The 25255-nt window shown below is 43.4% G+C and overlaps 1 protein-coding gene across 4 annotated transcripts in view; it reads left to right on the top strand.

Annotated features, from left to right (window-relative positions):
• The window catches only part of LOC308297563 (serum response factor-like), a 35570-nt gene that overhangs the window by 2444 nt on the left and 7871 nt on the right, over positions 1-25255 (top strand). For all 4 annotated transcript variants that reach the window (XM_080741026.1, XM_080741028.1, XM_080741025.1 and 1 more), the window contains exons 2-3: positions 3251-3517; positions 22128-22362. In XM_080741026.1, the coding sequence (XP_080597152.1) occupies positions 3251-3517; positions 22128-22362 (502 nt within the window). The remainder of the gene's footprint in view (positions 1-3250; positions 3518-22127; positions 22363-25255) is intronic.

Here is a 25255-nt window from a genome sequence, read left to right as displayed (position 1 = left end):
GGCTGTTTTTTCCTTTCGCATCCTAGGCTGTTGTCGTGGAAACTGAGGTGTCTTTATGTAGATACTTGGCTATGAGTGATGTTTGACTCCACTCCCTGGATGCACATTTATAAATTGTTGCACACCGTATGCTATGTCAGCTGCGGGAACAAGGTGAAGACTGAAAGGATTGATCTCAGCCTGGATCTTTTGTGGGCATGAGCCAGTTTCATATTGAAGAATGATGAGAAGAAGCTAATTTAGCCTACGTGTCAAAAACCACGCCAACCACGGGATCCTCTACCTCAACTGCTCCAGAGTAAATGTTATGTGCATACAGGAAAAAATAACCTGACCTCAAAACTTACAGCAAGATCACATCACATGTAAAGAGAGAGAAAACAAATCCTTTCCTTTTAACTTGTCCTCACACTTCAGCTATTACCCACTTTGGTTTAGGATGTGTAGTTAGTACCTTGCCATGACGTAACTCCAAATATTGACAAGATATCTTCAATAGTTGCTCCATTGATCAGGAATTGCTGTTCAAAATGGTCTCCCTTGTAACTTGCAGTACATTGCACACAATACACACAATGCACAGGTCTCAAAGTCACTCTTTTTGGCTAGCGATAAAACAAATGCACACAAAGTGGATTCAGCATTTTTTTATTATTTATTTTTAAATAAAAATATCAACTTCCTGTTGGTCTGTAGATCCAGCCTGGGTCGTCTTCCTAATTCAAATTGCAGCAGAACCAGATTTTATGTATTGGCAGAATGTTCTTTTTATTTGTTTACTGTACATTGTTTACACTACAGTATGTATGTGCTAAGACTAAGAGAGACTTTGAGATCTGTTTCAACTGGGCAGTGTAAATCAATGAGATTATTTTGAAATATATAATTTATATTTTTTTAATCAATGGAATGAAGTATATATCTAGCCAATATTGAGTTAAACTACACAATCCAAACCACTACCAAGTGTCTACCAATTGACTTGCATCAAGGGCAACACGTTGGTGCTGGTTGAAAGAGTTACTCCAATGTATTTATTCGTCCCACTCTTTTCTTAAATGGGTCTAGGGATTATTAGGATATCCCAACAGTGGGTCGGGACCCATTTGTGGGTCATGGACAGAAACGGGGGGGGGAAAAGATCTACAAGTACCTGTGCACATGTAGATCTGCTATTGTCCCTAGACTGGGGCCTGGGCAAACATTTAATCTCTTTTGGGTCTCGACCTGAAAAGTTTGGGAACCACTGGTTTAAACAACCAGGGGACCTCTAATAGGAATCTCGCTTCTGGTTTAGCAGAATCTATATCAGAATCTAATCAGTAAATATACAGTATAAGAATACTGTTAACGAATAATCCACGGGAATTACCAGGCCTGTGAACATAATGTAACGTTTGATATCTCTTGTCCATATTCTTTTAAACATGCGTGAGTGAATACGGTATTCACAATCTAATGTCCACTTGACTCCACTACGAACATATTTTGTGCTGATGATTGACTTGGCAGAGGAGCTGTCAACCTCAAGTCAAGTCTTGAATATTTATGAGAATATCAACCAAGGATACTTTTTATTTAGCGTTTCTGGCTTACAATTCCACCGTTAATAACATAGAAAATGTGTTCTTGCCATCTCTGATATTGGCCAAACATCAGGCCCTTGTCTTTAGGTACCATTCTCGGGCAACAACATACCTAATCAATGCTGGTACTAACGACAAAGGAGGTTAGTGGTGTACAGTTAATTACGGTCTCCTGGCTCCAATCATGTGGCTGTTGGCTCGTGCGTGCGTGCGTGCGTGTGCGTGCGCACGCGTTTGTGTGCGTGTGCGACTGCGTGTGTCCGTGTTCTTTTTGGTGCTCTACCTTAATATTGTTACACACAAAAGGCAATGACATGGTCAGTTAAAGGAGTAGTTCACCCCCAAAATAACTTTCTATTAATTACTCAGGCAATCATGAAAAGATATTTCATGAACAAAAAATCCCGCACTCTGCTCTTGCTCAGCTGCTCATCTTTATTTCACTTGACAGACGTTTCGGTCGCACTGGACCTTCTTCAAGAGTGTCTTCGAATATTTCCCTTACATTGATTACTCAGGCCATGGAGACTTGAGTTCAATAATATTTTTTGTTTTTGTCACATTCCTAAGACAAAAATTTGATGACAATATATTTTTATAATTATTTACCCCGATTTATCTCCATCCAGAATAAATGGGGGTAAATTTATTATAATCACATTTTTGTCTTAGGAATGCGACAAAAAATAAAAACATTTATTGAACTCAAGTCTCCATGGTGTGAGTAATCAATAGAAAAAAGGTCATTTTCGGGGTGAACTACTCCTTTAATGGCTGTTCTCCAGCCAAATTGACAAGATTGGATTTAATACAACACATAAATGTGCAAAGTAGCTTAAATCTACCCTGTATGCATAGCAATATAACTACATTATAAAATAATTTTGATTTGTATGAAATTTGTGCCGGCGTAATGCTCTCTTGACAACAATGGGCTCATTTATCAGTCCGTTCAGGCTGCGTTCTGTTCACCAAGGTGATGTTAATGGGACGGTGTCTTACTCCGCTCTAGAGGCCTCCTCAACATTACTGATGACTCATTTAAATCAAATGGCTTTTGCTGGAGTTCACTGCGAGTGCAGCATTGAGCGTGTGTAAAGTGGGAGCTGTTTCATGCCGATGTGCATGTTTGTGTGTGTTTTTATGTGCTCGTCATACAGAGTTGAATCTCCCGAGTATGGTTGCACAGGTATGCCTGGTGCATAATGAATGACACGGCTGCAGAGGAGATTACTGATGGTTTCATGTTCCACAGACCAGCCACCTCTGCCTGAGAGGAACGATGCCTCATATCCTCTACCAGGGACCAGTTTAGTATTGACCACTCCCACTTTCCTATCTGACCGAGACCCCTGCTGCAATCAGTCTCTCGCTATATCACACTCTATTTTGGGAGCTTTATCTTGTGTTATTTTAGGTGCATTTGCGCTATACGTCAAGAGTTCACTACTTTGGTATTTTTAGAATCTTGTCTTTTCTTGAGCTGTTGGCTGTAGTTTTTATATATATATATATATATGTGTATTTTCTCCCCTTTGTGTGGTTCTATCAGTTTGTCCTTCAAATGATTTCTATGTGGGACAAACTAAAGGAAGAGCATGTATTTGCCTGATGTTTGAATTATGGCCTTAACATTTGGTCTATCCTCTTATTGTCCCTGCTAGGCCTATGAGCTCTCAACGCTGACGGGAACCCAGGTTCTCCTACTGGTGGCCAGTGAAACGGGACATGTCTATACCTTTGCCACCCGCAAGCTCCAGCCCATGATAACCAGCGAGACGGGCAAAGCCCTGATCCAAACGTGCCTCAACTCCCCGGACTCGCCGCCTCGCAACGATCCGTCCACCGACCAGCGCATGAGCGCCACAGGATTCGAGGAGACGGACCTAACCTACCAGGTGTCTGAGTCGGAGAGCCTGGGGGACACTAAGGTGAGAGAGCTTACTGAGATCTTTCTCTGTTATTGGTAATTATAAAGGGGAAGGAGTAATTTCCTGTTTAGAAAGTGATTATAAGTTGCAAAAATATATCCTTTAAAAAATGGCTTCTTCTAAGGAATCACTGTGAAAGTCTGAGTCGCTACAATGATTTTCCTCCTGTGTTAACCCTCTCCCTGTATGTTCCGGAGTAATGGTACTTTTTCATGTCAAGAAGCTTGTTGTGTGAACTGTTGACTGCCTCATTCTAAAGGAAAATGGTAATTGCAGACTTCTGCCTTAGCAATACTTAAAAAGATAAAACACCATAGAGAGTCACAAATTGCTATGGTGGCAAATGGCAATTCCATCCAGAATAGGCCAAGACACGCACAAGGAAATAACAAATTAATCAAGTCAGCATCCAGTAGTGGATTTTGCACACAACGTTTGGCTTTTGCTGTTTGTAGTTGGGCTTGTTTGTGTACTAAATCGTTTTTAATTGAGCCAAAAGTGTGAGAGTATTCCTTCAGAGGGCCACAGAGTGAGTAAGGTAAGCCACAACATCATCCTCGTCACCACAATGGATGAGAACTTTACCTCCCTAACCTCTGGCCCAGAAAAGCTGTCCTAACCTTCACCATGAAAATATAAATCAGTGGCTGGCCTGGCTTGTATTAGGATGGAAAACATAACGGCCTGCTTGCTGTATTAAATTCTCTGTTTACTTTTGATTGTAGGATTGAGCTGTCTTCTGTTAAGGATTATGTTCAAACATGTTTGAGTTTCATTGTGCTTAACATCTTTTGGAAAAATATTTGACTCATTTGACTGTGAGAATCTGTATCACTCACTATGTCAGTAAATAGTAATATAATAAATGTTTTGGAGAATGAACCAACTTAAATTCACTTTACATGCTAATCATTTGGGAAATATAGTTTTTAAGTTGATATCTTATGACAAATAATAATTTCATTGGTTTTGGTAGTAAGATTATTGAAAAATCAATATCTTTTGTCATTTTGTGGTAGTCGCTCATCTTATGGCGATCTGAACGTGGCGGTTTCGGCTTCTAAAGCTTGAGTGAAAGTACCTTTTTTGTTTTCCAGCCAGGTTCTTTATTAGAGCGTTTGGAGTGAAGCTGTGGATCCGTCATCAGCAGACTCATTTCGTTATCCCAAAGTAACGCTGCACTTTCATTTAATCACGTGCTGGAAGCCTGAGGTTCCCTCCACTGTTTACATGGCTTTAAGTACGGCCCCTTTGAAGACGCACACTTTGGGAGGCCTATTTGCTCACGCACTGTTTGTACAAGTCAGTTGCTAACACGTACCATACACTGTCAAGGATGAGGATCAACCATTGCATGTTAAGGCGTTCTCATGCCCACCACTCTACTCATTGATAAAAATTAGTTTCTGCATCTATGACCATATATGGTATGGTTTCCCTGCCTGCACTCTTGGCTGAGGCCCCTCACATTCCTTATAAGCTGCAGCTGTCTTTGGAGTCCTGTGATTGTTTTTTTTTTTCCCCTCTCATTTGGTGATATGGAGAGGGGGGAGGTATGGATGTACACATAGTGGGGGAGGGGAAGAGTGATATATTAAACAGGACAGTTGGAATGGAAACTTTTTTACTGATCCTAAAGGTCCCTGTTTGGTCGGAGACCTTGTCTATGACTTTCTGTTTTGTGTGTGGGAGATCAGCTCAGGGTCCCAAGAGCAATCCCTACAGAAGGGAGCACTCAAAATTGTCGCCATGTGATCTATGTCAGGATCAGCGCTGTTATGGTTAGCATTCTGTGCGGCAGCAGGTGGGTTCGGGTCCTCAGACGGCTCTCTGAGTTCTGCAGTTCCTTTCTTTTCTGCAGGGCCGTTGCTTTGGCTGCCGTTACTGTACGCCTGTCCCTCTGTAGTCTGTACTGTCTGGACACTATTCATCTGCCAAACAGTACGTCACGCATACAGTCCAAGCTAGTCTAAACATTTCATGTCCCGGGCTGGGGGCTTGTGGAAGTGTTGGAGGAGATCAGGAGAAGCGGAGGAGATGCTAAGCCTGGCCGATATACATCGGTATGGCCGATATATATATTGGTCATTATTTGGTTTAATTTAACCTTTTTGATGACCTCGATATTGGCAGTTATGCAGCTATTATGTAGCCCAATTTTTAACCACCTTTACGTCCCTATATTTGGGGTATGTCGTTCTTGGTGAAAATGTTCAAAAATGGCGGATCTACAAGCTTGGCTATTTTTAAAACTGTGTTGATGTTTTCAAACAGAAACTTTAATCAAAGGTATGTTTTTCAAACTAGAGGTTCGGGCTGAGTAGGGTGGGGTTACGTGGCCCTCGCATCTACGCCGCTCCACAGATCCGAGATTGCGCCCATATATGGAGATTTCTGTATCTGTCTGTCTACATGTGTACCTTTAATGCCCATATATGGAGATCTCTGTATCTATTAGTCCGTGTCTAGTCCGTATATTGACATGCCCATACAGGGCATATCAGTTGCATTGGTGGTTCTGGACAACCTCCCATCTGAGCGACTCAACGCCTGGCCCCGGACTCCTCCGAGTACTTGTCGATGTGTGTGCAGAGTTTGAAGTCACTCGGTCCCATATATGCACATGACCATACATGGGCATATGGGGCCCAGCAATCGGATCTGTGACTCTGGACACAGATCTCCATATATGCCTATATATGGGCGCATTGGGTTTGTTTATGTCTGTCTGAGACTCTGTCTAGAGTCCTAGCCAATTGATTAGAAAATGTTGCAACTTGCACGTCTTGACAAAATGTCAGTCAAAATCTGTAACCAGTGGTCTAGGGCTCTCCAGCATGATCAGACCCATAAGGTGAGGCAGATAGTCAGGCAATGCACATAGAAATCACTAGAGACAAGAATATTTCCTCCTAAAATGATTTTTGCTTTATAGAAGTACCATGGCTGACTATTTTCTCTGGCTACACCATATCCTTGTGTTTATATCGGCTATGTAGCTGTCTATTGCATTGGTTCTCAATCTCAATGCGTGTGTCACTGGTCAGGTCACCATTATTAAACGCACAAGTTAAAATACCTTTTCTACCTAACAGTACAGACAATTATGTAATTATGGATCATATCATCTTAACAATAAAACCTTTCTTGGAATGGGGTCCCAGAGACAAAATTCCAGGGGTCCGTGGCCTAATAGATATCAAAGGGGAGGGAGGGTAAAATGGGATTACAGTAGCGAGATGTTTATTCAAAGATGATCGTTAACCAGGCTTCCCGTTGCTAGAGTTACAACTGCAAGGCGATAGTGGCTCTGCAACGGTGTTTGCATAGAGAAAGCTTAGCAATGAATGACGCAGCTTTTCCTGGCTATCTCCTCTCCCCTCTCTCTCTCTCTCTCTCTCTCTCTCTCGTCTATCCCTGCTGGTTTTGGCTGTCAGGGCTGTTGCAGTTGTAATTATGGTGAGGTTCATTTGTTCCCTCTGCTTGTTAGCACAGATCACATTTCCTCGCCACTGCAAAACGCCGGTAGAACCCCACTGACCATGCCGCCCGCCGCTGTACCGAGGCTGCTGCCATGCTGACCACCCGCCCACATGTTTGTTTTCCCTCCTTTTTTTGCTGCCAGTTTGGCAGCTTCCAGCGTGATAAGGTGACATCATTGTTCACAATAATAATAATTTAATTGTGGGTTTACCCCCCAGAGGAGTGAAGCTGATAGGGTCATGGTGTGGGTCTGAACTAGATATAGTATATTTAGAGCAGTCGATAGCAAGGTTACACGGAGCAAAAGAAGAAAACATTAATATGTGGTCGGACATTGCAGATAAGCTTAAGGCTATGATTCAAGAAATCACTATATAGTGGTAACAGCCTAGCACAGGCATGCACTATTGTACATTCCGTGTTGGTCCGGGGAAAGGGGGTGGGTGGGTTTTCTTTTCCTTTTCTTGTTTTGCTATTGTTTGTGTTGTTTGTCTGTTAATTGCATTTTTCTTTTGATTAATGTTTTACTTTTTCTTGTGCTATTCATATGTATGTCTCTAATTTCATGTTATGGAAAATAAAAATAATTGATAACAAAAAAAATGGTGTGGGTCTGAAAGGTGTCATTATGGCACGCTATCATATTTTTGCGATCGTAGGTCGCTATTTAGTGTGAAAACTTGCCGCTCATGTCTGTCCCTCCGCCCCTCTGTCTGTCTGTCACACCTCATGCTCTGACATCATAGATGTCTGACATCATAGATGTCTGACGTCATAGACCACATGAGCCTGCCTGACACAATATGACCATATATCGGCATCTGACATCATAGAGGTTTGACATCATAGGCTTAATGAGGCTTAATGTTGATGACATCAGGGATCTCCATATATGGGCATAAAAGGGATTGTATTAGTCCTTGTCCCTTTAACGCCCATATACCGTATATGTCTGTTTATAGACATTCCCATATCTGGGAACTCACTCTATAATCTGATTTCTTTTAATGCTTATTTGGCAAGACAGATTTGTTGGGGTGTTGTTTAAACGGATGCCTTTGGACGCTTGGCTTTAACTGTTCCTTTGGGATTTTATATTAGTATATTGTCATTTTTCATTGTCTGTTTACAACTTGTTTACATGTTCTGTGCTGCTGGCTGTCTTGGTCAGGACTTTTAATCTCAATGGGACCTATCCTTGATGAATAAAGATTAAAAATAAATCACACAGTGCATTTTAAACACAGCAGGCCTTTACTGTGAGCCGAAGTGCCAGTTGACGAGTGAGCATTATCGATAATGAAAAGTAAATTTACTCACATCAGACTATGCATGTACACTTATCACCAGGTTGCTCCCAAATAGATTCTGGCGAGCGAGAGACAGAGGAGGAGACAGGCAAAGAGAGACACACATGTGTGTGTGTGTGTGGGGGGGGGGGGGGGGCAGAAGATTGTGAGTGACACGTTTAGTAGTCAGAGAGGAGGGAGTGAGTTGTATGGAGGGGGGGGGGGGGGGGGGGGGTAATGTGTCACCGTGCTAGAGGGGGAGGGAGGCAACGTTATGTCACCCCCTACCGCCCCCACCCCCTAGCCTTATTTTACAGCGAGCAACTGGACAGGTCAGACGCCATTGGCTGCGACTCCTCCACTTGGGCTGCCTTGCCTTTTTTAGCAGTCCCAAATGGAGCAGCGAATTCCATGTTGCTGGCAGGGTGACAGACTGGGAGATGGGAGCCAGCAAATGGGAGATTAGCCGAGGGGGGCAACCACCAGTAGGCTGCACAATTGGGTGCTCCAACCAGCACCAAGTACAAGCCTGCCAGTTGTCACCTTCATGTTGGATGGGTCCCTCATGAATGATGTATGTCTCTCTCTCTCTCTCTCTCTCTCTCTCTCTCTCTCTCTCTCTCTCTCTCTCTCTCTGTGTTCAATCATTCTGCTTTTGTAGCTCTTACTGAACACAAGGATAATATGTTAGTCAAGTTGTGAAGGTCTCTCAGTTGAAGATTCACGATTCTTTATTCGGCCCCATACATGGAGATATTGTGTCAGTCTCGTGGTCTCTGACGTCAGACATCTATGATATCAGACATCAGTCATCTCCATATTTGGGAAAATATGTCCACATTTTGTCCAACTTAAAACAACCAAACGCGACGCCAGTCACACTTGAAAATGAATTCCGTCCTTGTCCCTTTTAAGCCCCCATATATGGACATATTGTGTCAGCCTCTGTTGTTTCAGCGTGACCTCAACCTTCAGGGCGAGGTCGCTTCTTGCCCTTAGGGCGTCTTACTGGTATTATATAGTGATGTCACGTGAAGTAAATCCATTATATTGTCCATTATGTCCAATCAGATACATTCTGCAATTCTCTCCATTCTATGTAATGGAGAAATCAAATACTAATTTTCGCCACATGGACATGCAAAGTCACGTTTTGGAGCGGCTATTACTCACCAGTTTTTCAGATGGAATTTGTTATTTTCAGTATAGTCTATAAATCAGCCATTTGTCCTTCATAGTTCATAGTATGATTCTTGGATGTTTTCTGTGAATGTGAGAAGGTCAAACTGGCAGAGGACCATTAATTACACTCTTCTGCTGTGATACAGAATAAATGGTTTGTATTAGACACAAGCAGAATGAACCATGAAGCTGGAGGACTGCACAGACCCACCTGTCATGTATGGAATACTTTCAAGTGTCTGTTTGAATGTTGTTGCCTTGCATTATACCAAGTGACCTTGTTTTGACTGGTTGGTTGGTTGAATGGAAGGTGAGATCGAGCAGGAGAAGATTGGGGATTACAGGGCATGACATTAAGGCTTGCCCTGTTGCCGGGACAAGTAATGAATCCTTCCGGACAAGTTAATTAAAAATGTACTTGTCTGTTGGACAAGTGGCTCATGGTTTAACTTTTTCTGTGACCCTCCTGGCAGCTTTATGCAGACCGTGGACTGCCCATACAATGGCGTGGAGGGGGGCAAGCGGGGTCGTTACAGTCCTTTTGTTATTCATTCTATTTCAATGTCTGACTCGTATATGTATTTAAGAAAGACATTACTGTGAAATGTAATTTTTTTTATCCGGACAAGTGACTTTTGTCCCCGGACAAGGGAATGGGAAATGTAGTTGTTAAAGGACAAGTGCCTCAAAAAAAAGTTGATGTCAAGCCCTGGAATGGATTATAATGTAATATATCAGAATTCATAGTATAAATCAAAAGACTGATGGAGTGGAGTTTAAACTTTTACTATTCTGAAAATGTAATTGTTTTGAATTTCAGGCTATAAGTCACATTTTGCCCACCTTTTTATATAACACGTGTTGGGAGGCACAGTCTATAAGCTCCTACACAGCTATATCCTTAGTGTTAATTTACCCTCATGCATCCATTGTTTGTGTTAATTCCAGACACTCTCTTTGTAGGCGTGCTATAAGAAAGGAACCGTAGGGTCACAGCGCTGCTGCTGCTGCTGCTGCTACATCATAATAAAAGATGAGCTCTGTTGCAAGAAACCCACGCAGAAAGTCCTTTTTTGAAAAGCAGAGTTTGTGAAGGAATGCTTCACCCCTTCGACTGCTATGTTTACTATGATCTGGCTTCACTTTTGACTAAAAGCCAGAGCTGTTTATAGAGCGCGACCATTTGAACAGGGACAGACAGGAAGACGGACAAACAAAGCAGATAGGTCAGTGGCAGACTTGATATGTGGGTCACAGAGATAGCGAGAACTTCACCAGGCCACTGTTACAGATTGCCAAATGAAAAGCCAGTGGAATCGAACGACCTACTTTTGGTGGACACCTTTCAGTTCAGCTCTTACCCACAGTACTAAACCCCTGTTTGTTCCTGTGTAGAGTGTAGTAGCTGTCAGTCTGAGTGGGTGCAGTCAGTGACAGCAGCTGTCAGTCGCTTATTTAGTGTTTATGTGCAACTTGTTGGAGAAAACAGAAATACAGTACGACGACCTTGTTGGCCACATTGGTATGGTTCGCCTGTAAATATTTAAAAAAGATTTTCCCCCAAAAAAGGCAAAATCAAAGGAATTCCTTGAAAAAAAAATATATAATAATTTGAAAGCAGTGAAAATAGGCGATCTCAACGCCACGTTGTGTGCATTTAGATCTGCTATTTTTACTAGTTTGGATCCCTGGCAAGCGTGAAATTTCTCTCTTGGGTCTCGAACTAAAAGTTTGGGAACCATGATCTATTATTTAGTTTGGATATCTATTTCTTTTTAATTGTATTTTATAAACAATACAATCAGGGATATAGATCTGTGCCTTTACTTATTTCTGTAGTCTTTTGAAGGGATCCGGTCTTGAGCGATACAGAATAAAAAATCAAACCTCGGTTCGAAGTGGAGTGGTGAATCTGAGCAGCGTGTGTGCGTACGTGCGTGCGTGCGTGCGTGTATGTGTGTGTGTGTGTTGAGTGTGCCTGGCCTGCACAAAACAGCGCCCCTCCTTTAACTAGTGTGTTGTGTGTGGCCACTCAAGGTATTGCCAGGCTACGGACACGGCCAGCCAGCCACCCACCCACCCAGCCACCCACGGACATACCCACGGATATACCTGTCTATTGGGAGTGCTTTCACCACTCCAAAAATAATAATAAGAAAAAAAAAACAATGTTTCCACAGTCAGGCCAGGCGATGGGGGGTGGCGTTCGTCTTTAACACCCAGTCTGGTGTCGTTTCAGCTGGCGTCACGTGAAAGGGTTAAATCCCCTTCAGAGGTGCTCAGGTTTCCCTCCAGCTGTCTGCACCCTCAGCTGTTTGTACTCTCGCCCTTATCCTTTCCCCTGTCGCATGTCCCCTGTCCCTCCCCGTCCCCCACGTTCCCCCCGTGACCACCCCACACACAGCCCTTATCCTTTCCCCTGTCGCATGTCCCCTGTCCCTCCCCGTCCCCCACGTTCCCCCCGTGACCACCCCACACACAGCCCTTATCCTTTCCCCTGTCGCATGTCCCCTGTCCCTCCCCGTCCCCCACGTTCCCCCCGTGACCACCCCACACACAGCCCTTATCCTTTCCCCTGTCGCATGTCCCCTGTCCCTCCCCGTCCCCCACGTTCCCCCCGTGACCACCCCACACACAGCCCTTATCCTTTCCCCTGTCGCATGTCCCCTGTCCCTCCCCGTCCCCCCCGTGACCACCCCACACACAGCCCTTATCCTTTCCCCTGTCGCATGTCCCCTGTCCCTCCCCGTTCCCCCCGTGACCACCCCACACACAGCCCTTATCCTTTCCCCTGTCGCATGTCCCCTGTCCCTCCCCGTCCCCCTCGTTCCCCCCGTGACCACCCCACACACAGCCCTTATCCTTTCCCCTGTCGCATGTCCCCTGTCCCTCCCCGTCCCCCACGTTCCCCCCGTGACCACCCCACACACAGCCCTTATCCTTTCCCCTGTCGCATGTCCCCTGTCCCTCCCCATCCCCCCGTGACTACCGCCACACAGCCTCGTCCCGCAACCGCTCGCCCCCATCTGTCCCATGGTCAATCGCACAACATGGTACTCATACTACGACACGACACGTTGCGTGAAGGATCCTAGCACTGATTTGTCTTTTAACCACTTTCAATCTGGCATTCCCATTTTGGGGCTATTTTTACTGAATGTTAGCCTATTATTATGACATATACCCAATAGAGACACTGGGATTCAGGTGTTTTAATCAGTGGTTCCCAAACTTATTTAGCCTGTGACCCAAAAAACTGAAATTAGACGTTTGCCCAGGACCCAAACTAGTGAAAATAGCAGATCTACGAGCTTCGCATTGAGTTGTGAGCTTGTAGGTATTTTCACTACTTCTTAAACATTTGCTTTCTAATTTATGTAATTTCTTAAATTTGCTTGTATTTTTTCATGAAATTATTGAAAGAAATCATTGAATTTTGTTTTCAATTCATGAAAAAAAGGAAGCTTTTTTTGAAAATATTTTGAATAATAATTAAAATACAAAATGTTGGAAACACAAAATTAAGGGACCCACAAAAATGTGTCGGCGACCCACAAATGGGTCCCGATCCACTGTTTGGGAAACAGTAGTTTATGTGGTTAAACTCAGCCAGCATTAGAGACACTGATGGGGGGGCCCTGGTTACATTTTTAGCACATTGTCCTCAGGTGCTCTTCCACACTACCAAACAAATGAATGGTTGGTGGGTGGGTTTAAATCAGAGACATTGACCTGATGGTGGTGCAACATCCGATCACGATTGTAATATGTACGTGTACCAACATGGAGTTTGGAACTATTCTTGTAAAAATCATTGGAAAAATGCTTGGAGCCATATAAAAATTTAACTTATAACACCGACTGAAAAGAGTTTCTGTTGTTGGTGATTACAAATAATGAAAAATCATCTGCCATGTTAGAACTTGCCCGACGGCAATGGCGGCTATTTCATAGGAAGAACAAAATCTAATCATGTAGATTCTCTGTATCCACATTGTAACGACATGATCCTATGTGGATTGTGGATCTCCGCCTTCATGTGGCCAGTCTGTGATGTCAGTCATCTATGACATACTGTATCTATGACTCCAAAGCTGGACAAGGTATTTATCCCGGTAAGAGCCCCATTGACTTGAATTATACAAAATCAAATGACATGTTTTTTTTATTAAGCGTAAATCTGACAATAAAATAATAAATCAAATAGTGGGGGTATTCTGTGTGCGCGCAAGAAATTTGGAACTAATTGTTCCAGTTGTTTGTCGAAATTGACTTCAGAATACAGTGGTTCCCAAACGTTTTAGCTCAAGACCCAAAAGACAAATTAAACGTTTGCCTGGGACCCAAACTAGTGAAAACAGCCGATCTACAAGCTCACAACGCGTCGCTCCGTGCTGTATTGTGAGGTTGTAGATCGGCTATTTTCACTAATTGTTAGTGAAAAGAAATGGGATTTTTACTTGGGTCGTGACCCCAAAGAAATGGTCCGCGACCCACAAATGAGTCCCCGACCCACTGTTTGGGAAACAGTGCCCTAATAGATGGCTGATCTCCTGCTGAGGCCGGCATGGTGTAACTTTTCCGTCACCATTCGGTATCGCTCTTTGCTTAAAAAGAAGAATGTGACGGCAGCATGCATACGGCTGTCCTTGCCCCAACCTCCTGGCTGCAGCAGTCACACTGCTGTTAGTTTAACTAGAGAGAGAGGGGAAGAACCTTGGACTTGAATCCCCCTTCAGCTGAGCGGAACAGAAGGCCGGCGCTGAGTGCCTGCTGCTCACTGCTGTACAGCTAGGCTTACAGCATGCCTTTGTACAGTAGCTTCTCTTCTATTCTGCTCCCATTATGACACAATCCAGTTGATTCTGTCTGGTATTATTACTAGTATTAATATTGGCTACGTCTTTGTCATTTTAACATAAGGAGGTGATGTGTTGAATTCAGTCGATAAATGCACTGTGACAGTGTGACTATTATTAGTATTATTTATTTAGTTCCTAATATAATATTTTAAATCCATCAATTTAAAAAAAAGCTGAAATTTGATAGGACTTTATTTCTAATAACCACGTGTGTGATTGGACAGCCTTATCAGAGCAGACCATGTTGTATCCTGGACCTCTCACCCAGTCACATGTAATCAGTCACATATAAAAACCAATAGTGGTGCTCCACTCCAATGCATTGCTGAGCGAGGCTCACTATTCTACGTTAAGGCTGTTCTACGTTCTATGTTAAGGCTGTGATTTTTCTGTGTGTGACAGTGTGTGTGATGGGGTTGTCAGAAGATTCCTTGTGCCCTGCCCTTTTTCAATTGTGCTGTACTGATGATCACATCCTTGATTAAGGCAAAGCGGTGGTAGCAATATTCTGCAATCACTAGAAGTGTATCCTTGGAGTATGTTGAAAGCACAGAGCCAAGAGAATAAATTCTGCTTCTTTTTCTGATCTTTAGTGTCACGTGAAGTGTCTGTATGAGGCTATATGTGTAGGAAGTTGGGAACAGGCAGCAGTGGGGGTTGTAGTAGATGTGTATTCCAGTCCTTGCCTAACGCCTACTTGCCTCTCTGCTCACACAGCCCACTCACCAGAACACATTGTGTTCTTATCCTTCACTTACTGCTCACTCTTATGTATGGATTATTTTTCTTTCTTTTTTATATCACTATTAAAGGAGTAGTTCACCCCTCCATATTACTTTATTTCTATCACTTCCACACCCCATGGAGACTTGAATTCTTGATTTTTTTAGATATATTTTTGAAGCGACCACTCCACTTCCAAGGAGTGGCTTTGTGTGTCCCCCATGTCCATATATGGTCATTTCAGTCCAGAATGAACAGGTTCTTTTTTTTTTTTTGATTTTTTATAAAAAAAAAATATTTTACATTCCTGATCCAATATTTTAATGATAATAATAAAGACCCTGATGTATCTGGTAGGAGACACAAAGGCGACTCTTTGTGTCTCCTACCGGAACCACTGGGGGTAATACAATTATTGGCTCTGGAATGTGACGAACACTAAAATATCCACGAAGTCTCCATGGGGTGAGTAATCGATGAAAAAAAGAAAATTAATCTTGTTTGTTAAATAAGTAGTAATAATGCGGGTGGAGTTTTATGCGTTATTAATTATCTCTAACTAGTGCTGCACCCGTTATTATCAGAGTGCTAGGAGGCCAGTCCATGACGTCATTCATCTGTGAAGACAGTACTATGACGTCCCATGAGACGGATAATATATACACCGCCTTATATACACGGATAATACAGCGCCTCGCAACGCGAGGCGTTGTGAGCATGTAGATCTGCTATTTTCACAATAGAACAGTGTTATACAAAATTCCTCAACTCTTAGTGCTCGTCAGGGTGCTGGGTCCCCAGTTAAAACATGATTATTTCGGGGGTCACGGCCTGAAAAGGTTGAGAACCACTGGCATACACTACCTGTCTTTGGGCATTGTGCATAGGAGTAAGCGACCTGTTATTGAGCTGAATTATTGTTATATAGTCCTGGAAATTGGGTTAAATATTCTGGAAAAGTTTTGGAAATTAATTGGTAAAAATGTGTGGGATACCTGAACAGTGCACTTACCGTTGGTGCACGGGCGGGCTCTTTCCTGATGCTCTGCTCACATCTCTGGCACGTCCTCCACCTCATTTTAGCCATGTATGCAATGCAGCATCGCTTGCCTGGCACACTTGATGCTCGCATCTGCAGCGTCTCCTCCGCCCTCATGTTTTAGCCATGCATTCAGCCTCCCTTGTCTGACACTCCACCTGCATAATTCTGTCCCACGCTAGGTGCGCAATGCATCCCGTGCTTGTTTGCAGCACATGCACAGCGTTTTGCGCCGTGCATCGGCTCCCGCGTGGCACGGCTATCTTTAGACCTGTTTGCGAGCATTCCGAGCATCAGGCACGTGCAGACATGGACATCAAAGGGTGCTTGAGCACCTGCCCTTTTGGCCGACAGAGAAAAAGTGCCCTTTTACAATGGTGAAGAAAAGAAATGCAAAAGACTCTCTCTCTCTCCCCCCACCCTCATCCTGAGTCTGGACGCAAGCGAAGTTGCATAAACACACACGCCATTAAGTTACACCTATTTCCTGTTAATAATAATAACCTGTGTAAAATAAGCTGCATTGGGAGGTAAACGTGAGACACTTTATTGTGAAGGTAAGACCCGAAAAGACAGTTGTTGCTGCATGGTTAGTTGTCGCACGTCATGTCGTTCAGCTTGAGTACGAGGCGTGCGGGTTGTATGTACTGTACATGCATGGACTGTCAAAAAGAAGTTGTATTATTAGATAGAATACGTTACAGACCCTTTCAAACGAGAGGGCACTTTTGATTAAAGTTGGCAAGTTGTTCAACCACTAATTAACAACAATGCACGCTCATTTTAAGATGAAAACAACAACATGGATCCAACACTGGTCTGTCGCATCCAGATGAAACACAGCGTTAATCATGTGGACAGCTGGACACGTTAAAACGTTACTTTGAATGGAATATATCTATGACTACGTGGAGAAAATACCGGTATGTTAACTTTGCCAAAAAGCTGAGACAGCACAGCATCCACTGCCTGTATCCACATAACTAGTGAGTAGCCTAATTTATTACATGTTACAAGCTGAGCCCCATTTTGAAAGATTATGAAGTAGCCTACATATTTTTGTAAAGCAGGCACAAAAGCAGGCATCCTTTGTTTGTTATTGTGAAGGAAATGTGTTCTCAAAGTTTCAGGTATAGCAAACATTACGCACACGCCGATGTGCAAATATAATGTGGGTAATTAATGTAGGCCTACAGTATTTGTGCAAGTTGGCCCTAATGTTTGTTTATAGACTACTTATTATGTTCAAACAGTTCAATCCAAGACATAATGTTATGGCTGTGTTACGCTGCATTTACAGACCTGCTTGTCATTAATGCATACATTACAGATACCTATATCTATTTTTATCAGATGTGACCGGCAGTTTAAAATGCTAGCGCAATCTCTGATTGGGACAGCAAGTAAATGTAATGGAGCAATAAATGGTGAGTTAATATGAACAGAAATGACTGCCTGGAGTTGTCAACATAGCCAATTTGAAGCCCCAAAGACACCCGAATTAATATTGTGAAAGGAAAAATATGATTTAATGTAGGAAAATACCAGTTTTAGCCGACTTTATACCCTCTCACTTGAGCACCTGCCCTCCAAATCTCTCTGTACGTGCCTGCTGAGTATCTTGTATTTAGGCGAACACACAGATAGATGCCTGCTTCAAGCTACGTCTGATGCCAACATTGACCTCAACATTAACAATAACTTCAATAATGCCTTAGTAATACACTCGCCAAGTTTGAAGTCGATTGGCTGAACGGGTGAAAAGGTGTTTGTAGGGATGTAACCCTACAAACTACAGACTCGAGTTTGTTTACGGTTCTGCCTGAGTCGTAGTGACAGGCCGCAGTGATCTGCCGGCCCACCTATTAGCCAATTTAATGGATAGGCTAGCCGCTAGAGCGAGACAGCAAAGCAGAGGAGTCGATGACAAGCGACACTGGTCCTGGTCAGGGATTGGATTGGAGTCAGAGATATTGTGGTTATGTGGTCAGCATTCTTACTGGCTGAGTCAACAAGGCACTCCAACACGGTCTTAACCACTTACTCTATATACCAAATAAACTGGACATAAGTTTAGCCTCTGTACTTGATGTGCTCTTTTTTTTCCCCCTCTACACCTGTCACAAACTGTCCCATTGTGAATGGGACAGGTGATGTTTCCTCCAGAATAGCAGCTACTCTAAGTGGTTCCCTATTCTACCACCTGAGAAGGCTTCAAATACTCATGATCTTGACCTTTGATCTTTTTTGACTGACTGTCCACCCGGTTATTTGCAAATGATCAAATCAGATTTGTGTATTCAGTTAACCTTTCTGAAATGTGGTTCAAAATCTGATTAGGAAAAATCGGTTTGCATGTGGTTTTATGCTGTCCAACCTATCTGACAATCTGATAAAGATGTATGGGCATAGTGGTCAGATCTGTGGCTCTGGACAACCAGATCTCCACATTATGCCTGCCTTATATAGGCTTATCGGGTTTGTTTTCGGTCATGTCTGAGACTCTGAGTCATAGTGACATGCCTATAAATGGGTATATCGGGTTTATTTATGGTTATGTCTGAGTCAGAGTGATGAAGTCAAGTATAGATTTATTTACAATCTGTCATAATGGAAACCGATATTCTCTCAAGTTTTCCTCATGACATTCTGTAAATTGTAGTGGTAAATATTTAGGTGCTGTAAAGTAACAATGCCGGGGATGAAAACATTATTTACAGGGGTGCCCTCCCTGAGCCAAAACTGTTTGAGATCACTGTTCTAAGACAGTGGCATGGTCAGTAGTAGTTTGGACTGTGCTAACTTTGTTAAATAAAGACCTCAGCATTGCATCACTCCAGGGGTCAATGTCTGTTTCTTCAGCTCAGTACATTGTCCCTCTGGCTGACTGCACAGTGAGATTGTCTCTGCCATAAATTGTTGTTGTTGTTGTTGTTTAACACAGTGGTTCTCAACCTGTGGGTCGGGACCCCCAGGGGGGTCTCCAAATTGGGGGTCCCCAGATGATTTACTTACCGTAATGTGCATTATTGTTTTCTCACTCAACAGTAAACAAACCAACATAAAGTTTAAGTGTATAGAGGGTATCTGCACATTTCTAAAGTGACAATTTAAGGACTTTTTAGTACCTCTAAAATGACGAATTAAACATTGGCCAAATTGTCAAATATTAGAGGCAGAGATTGTGAAAATAGCAGATCTGCGAGGCGTTGTGAGCATGTAGATCAGCTATTTTCACAATAGAACCGTATCATACAAAATGTAATGCCTCAACTCTTGGTGCGCATCAGGGTGGAGGGGTCCCCGGTTAAAATATGATTATTTGGGGGGGTCGCGGCCTGAGAAGGTTGAGAACCACTGGTTTAACGTATGGGCACAATTGAGCGCAGGGTCCCTGCCCGTTTCCCTACCCTGCTTGTGTCATTGATTTGAAGGGTCCAATCTGGACTCTGTCAAACCATTAATCTATCCTTGAAAATGGCACGAGTATTAACCCCTGTCCTTCTCAGTCCTTTTTCTATGCTGCGTATAAACACTGGCTTCAACTGCTCGTACAGGAAAGGCCTCATTAATAGTGTTTTTTTAGGTGCCATTTGATTGAAACAACGTTGAAATGTTGCTTTCACAGCTGCCGGGGTTCCAGCGTAATAGTGGTAGTAGTGGTGTAAAAAAACACGCACATAATTTATTAGCAGCATATAGTGGAGATGAACAGTGTTTACATTGCACTGCCTAAAACCCCGGGCCAAATTCAAGCAACGTTATTCTTTTCATTGCCTTTTATTTCTCTATTGCCTCATCATTGCCTCAACATTTTCTCCATATTTCAACTCCTACTTTGTTGTACATGTAGTACAACGTCAATCTACAAGCTCACAACTCGCACCGTCACATGTTTTGCTATGTTTGAAACATTTTGAATCTTTAAAGTGGTCAGTTATTTTTGTATAAATATTATTTAACCAATGAAAAGTGTTAAAGGAGCACAAACCTACCTTTATATCAGGGTTTCTCAAACCTTTTTAGGTCTAGGCCAGACGTAGATGGATATTTCATATATCCCGTTTTTTCAGATATCCACATAGAAAAATATCTAGGTTCACACGACAAAGATATCTAGGTCTAAAATAATCTGAGTCCCCAGACCTCCACTAGGGGGACAAGCACACACACAGTAAAGTCTTCAGAGATATCTGGGTTCCATGTCTACACAGATCCAGTGAACTGGATATTTTTCAATGTCTCCACTTATTTATCCGGTTTCAAAAATATCCAGCTTCGCGGCCAGAATATCCAGCTTCATGTGGCTGCAAGCCCCAACCGCACAAAAAAATGTCTAGCAAATGTCTAGCTTCAGAAATATCCAGCTCCGTGTAGCCAGCACCTTAGGCTGTGACCCCCAAAATAAACATATTTGAACTGGGGACCCCCACCTTGACAAGCACTTGGAATTGTAGGTATTACATTTAATGTGACTCGGTTCCACAGATGAATATTGTGAAAATAGCAGATCTAGTCAGTTTGGCCAGTTTGGTATTAAAACGGTCTTGAAAGTCCTTAAATTGTGACTTTATAAATGTGCAGATACCCTGTATACACTTACCCCGTAATTGCCGGACTATAAGCTGCGCATGTTTTGAACCCTGCGGCTTATACAACGGTGCGGCTTATATAAAGATTTTTACAGCTAAGGGCCAGTTAGTTAGTTTTACAATGGTCTTTAACAAGGATTTATATATAGATTTATACAGCTAATGGCCACCAGGGGCGCTCTAGCAGGAAGCAGGAAGGAGCTGCGGCTTATAGTCAGGTGCGGCTTATATATGTAAACATTTTTTTCCCCCCTAAATTTAGCTGGTGCGGCTTATATTCAGGTGCGGCTTATAGTCCAGCAATTACGGTATACTGTATGTTGGTTTGTTTACCGTTGAGTGAGAAAAATAAATTACCGGTACATTAAGCTCTGGGGACCCCACCAAATATTTTGGGAACCCCACTTGGGGTCCCGACCCCAAGTTTGAGCACTACTGCTTTATGTAAATGGTCCTCATTAAAGCTCCTAAGATGGCACAATTTGTGCCTACTCACTCTGTTTAGTTCGTAGGATAGTTCAGAAACCTGACTACCATATGACATCATCGATAGGGATTCCAAGCCAATAGAAACTACAGCTTGCTCTCCTCCTGGAAAGTTACTGTGCTGAAAAAGACACCATTGTTCTTGCACAAATATTGTTTTTGTCCATAGCCCACCGATGAGAGACGGAGCGAGTAGACAGAAATGTTACCTATCTTATAAAGAGCATTAATAAAGACCTATGAAGATGGGTTGGAAGCAGTGGAAGTGCTCCTTTGACAAGTGCTTGTGACTAAATGATAACTGCATTGGATCCATTGAAGCACAGGTTCTTTTTAAATGTTTTGGTCATACTAGGTTTCTAACAGCGACGTCAAGCATAAAGCACTGAATTACCATTTTGTGGGTTCCGCTTTTGGGTCACGGACGAGAAGGACCCACATTGACAAGGCTCCCGCAACTTTTCTATTACAATTTGTAAAACAAAGCTTATTTTACCATACAGTGAACCTATAGAACGGCTTATTTTTATATTACTTTATTCACGCTGTGGCATTGATATAGCTTCAAATGGCAACAAGAACTGACAGAAAAGACAGCCAGAAGAATGGCGCCCCTCAGAAGACATGTCTGCCGTCATTAAGCTGATAGAAGAACTCCAAACGGCCCTCGCCATTGAGTTTAAGACATATATGGCATCACTTGAAGCAAAGCTAGATTCCATTCAGATAACTATCTCTGATCACGGACAGCATCGGACTTCCCTCGAAGATGGTGTTAACCGGTTCAGTGACCGCATGGATGAGATCCAGGCTAGGTGTTTGGCTATAGAAGAGAGCTACAATAAATTAAAGACATTTTGTGTATGAAGAAAATGCTCTGAAAACAAACAGGCCTTCCCATACATAGCATCTGTATTCTACCTGTGGCTCACGTTGTGTTTGCCCCCCCTGCAGGATGCCTTGAGGCCGGCGTTCACGGTGGCCAGCCTGCCTGGCAGCGCCAGCAGTGCCCAGTCCACGGTGCCCACCACCTCCACCACCATGCAGGTGAGCAGCGGCCAGTCCTTCCCCATCACCAACTACCTGGCGCCCGTGTCGGCTGGCGGCGGCATCAGTGCCAACGGCACCGTCCTCAAGACCTCCTCGTCAGGGGTCATGCAGCTGCCCGGTGGCTTCACCTTCATGCCAGGTACTGAGGGTGAAATCTAGAGGGGGGGGGGGGGGTCTGTCTCTGAAGATATGTCTTTTGGCTTTTTGCCTTTATTGATAGATTACAGTTAACCTCACGTCACCAGACTTTCCACCTCGGAGGAAGGCCTGGTATTCGTTCTAAATGGCCTGTGTGATCCGGTCTAGGCGTGTCCTAAACCGGTACCCCCTGTTTGTTTCCCCAATCCCCATTTAAATGCTAGAGTTGTGTAGTCTTGCTAGTCACTGCGAGTTGGACTAAAAGATGGATTTACCAAACGAACGTTTGAAAGGAGGGTGACACACAGGAAAAGTCGTCTGGATCAGGAGTCAAACCCGTGACAACACCGTCAGGCTGCATAAGCAGCCTAGGTGCCCGGACCGCTACCTATAGCCGTCTGGGCCAACTCCCTACTTTGTTGTATAAAAGTGTCACGCAAAAGTAGTGAAAATACACACAATGCATTGTGAGCTACTAAGCTGCCATTTAAAAAGAAAGGTCTCTTTGTAGGCGTAGAAAATATTTAACTAATGAAAAGTATTATCAAGAGACGTAATTAACTAAATAATAACTACATTGGATCCGAACACAGGTTATTATAAGTTTTTCTTTCCTGAAATGCTTTGGACACACAAAGCCTGTCTGTGTCTGACGGCGACGACGTGTTCTAGAGAAATGTGAACATCTGTGGCGCCTCTATTTTACCATTGTGCCATGTTCTGCTTCGGTTGAGAGGAGACACATGTTAAGGCCTACAGTATGTGTGTGTTATGTAAAATAATTGATGTTTTCTACCTCATCATGACATGATTAGAATTTGAATGGCGCTGAGGCATGACCTCGGTCACGGCCTGTGGCGGTGCTGTCCCCTGTCCCCGAGGCCGTTTATAACATCACGCAGGCGACGCGTCATCCCCCGGTCAAGCACTCAGCCTCCTTGGGTTTGACAAAAGCGTCTGTAACCAGGAAAACGCCACACGCACGAGGCTCAGGCCTCTGCCTTTGATTGCCACCGGGGGAGAGGAATAATTAGGTGAGAGGTACACAATAGACCCGTAGAGAGGGCTGACGAACATGGTCCATAATTAGCCATGAATATTCAGTGGTAGGGGTGAATCGGTGGCTCATGCTGAAATTATAGGCGAGGTGCATTTCAGAGCCAGCTCCATGACACAGAGTGAGAGAGAGAGAGGCCTTGAACTAGACGTGACCCCCTTTTTATTAGGGGGACTTCATTTGGGCTGCAATTATCAACTAGAAAGGTGAAATTTTGAGAAACTGCAAGTGTGGTTGTCTATTTAAAATTATACATTGGGATGTCACCCGAAGCTTGACCAATACTCGAATCCGTTATATTGTCCTATCAGAAAAGGGACAGGAAAAGGTCCATTGAACTCAATGGACTTTGGGGGTTTTGGGTTACAAATACAGCTGATCAAGTCTGGTTGATTCAGCGTTTTGGGCAACCACGCTAATAATTATTCTCTTAATAAAGTTAAAAACATATTTTTCTAATAGATTCAATTGACATATACGGGATGACAATCATGTCTTGTCTATACAGGGCGCTTTTCGACCGGCCGTGAACCGGTTCGGGTTCTTTCTCCCGCCTATGGGATGAACCAGAGGTGAGCTTTTCCACCGAGAACAGAGTTGGTTCCGAACCGTAAAAGTTGGTTTGGAACAGGAACCACAAAATCCTTGGTTCCTCTGGTTCAATCTGGTGGAAACGCAAGCCGGTTCGCGGCCGGTTCCAAGAACGAACCAAAGTTCCAAGAACGTTGAACGGCACTGGTTCTTGAACCAAGGTTCTTTTGGTGGAAAAGGCCCCACAGAGGACAAGGATTATGGGACAGCAGGCTCTAATCTGGGGACCTATTTCAGATTTTGGAGTTGTGTTTACATCACTTTACATGAAACACCTTTTTCAACGCTGCCCTGGCTGTGAGCCGTGTGAGGTTGTCCAATTCTCACATGACACCATAGCGTCGTCTCTTACACTCTGTCCTGGGCTTTGTTGCACACGCGTGAAACCCAATGGTCTTCTATAAGGAATAGACAGTGAGGTAACTAGCACGTTGCCAGATGTTGCATTGTGTGTGACTTAACCACGCGGAGACGTGACCGATTTCACACTTCACAGGCATGATGCCCGCTAGCAGGTCTTCTGTGCCCTTTTGACAGGCGCTCTCTCTCTGTGTATTTCCCCTTCCTTTATCTCTTATTTTCTCTCCTTTATATGCCCCAGCTACTTTCCTCTTTACCTCCCTCTCTCCCCCTCTGTACCAGCCTTCACCCACACTTCTCTCGGTCTGTCTCTGTCTCTGAGTCTCTCTCTCTCTCTCTGTCTCTCTCCCTCTCCCTCTCTCTCTCTGAGTCCTCACCACCTGTCTGGCACATGGCAGCAGTGCCGGGTGGAACAACACTCCTCCTACACTAAAAGCTTCTCGGCTGACAGCTTAAGAGCTTTGTTTCAAACTGAAACAATGGACACCTATGAATTCACCATTATGTGATGGCATATACTATACTGTTGATGGCGATGGCTGCTGCTGTCAATATTCTTTTTTGTCAAAGACTCGAACCCGCGACATGCTGTCCGGCATCAGAGCCTATGTGGTATGCGCCTGCACCGCCGCATTCCACACAGAACCTTTAGGGCAGTGGTTCCCAAACCTTTCAGTTCAAGACCCAAAAGAGAAATTAGACATTTGCCCAGGACCCAAACTAGTGAAAATAGCAGATCTACAGTACAAGCTGAGCTTACTTAATTATAATTTTCTTAGATGTTTTTGTTTCAAAATGTGTGTTTTTGTAGTTTTTTTTTTTTTTTTTTAATGTACACTATGTACTGTTTGGGAAGCAGTGCTCTTGGGAATGTTGTCTTACATTG

This window comes from Nannobrachium achirus, assembly GCF_963921795.1.
Source record: "Nannobrachium achirus genome assembly, chromosome: 13".
In the NCBI taxonomy this organism is placed as follows: Eukaryota; Metazoa; Chordata; class Actinopteri; order Myctophiformes; family Myctophidae; genus Nannobrachium; species Nannobrachium achirus.
The sequence above is the reverse complement of the archived record's forward strand: the minus strand, read 5'-3'. Positions and strand labels throughout refer to the sequence as shown.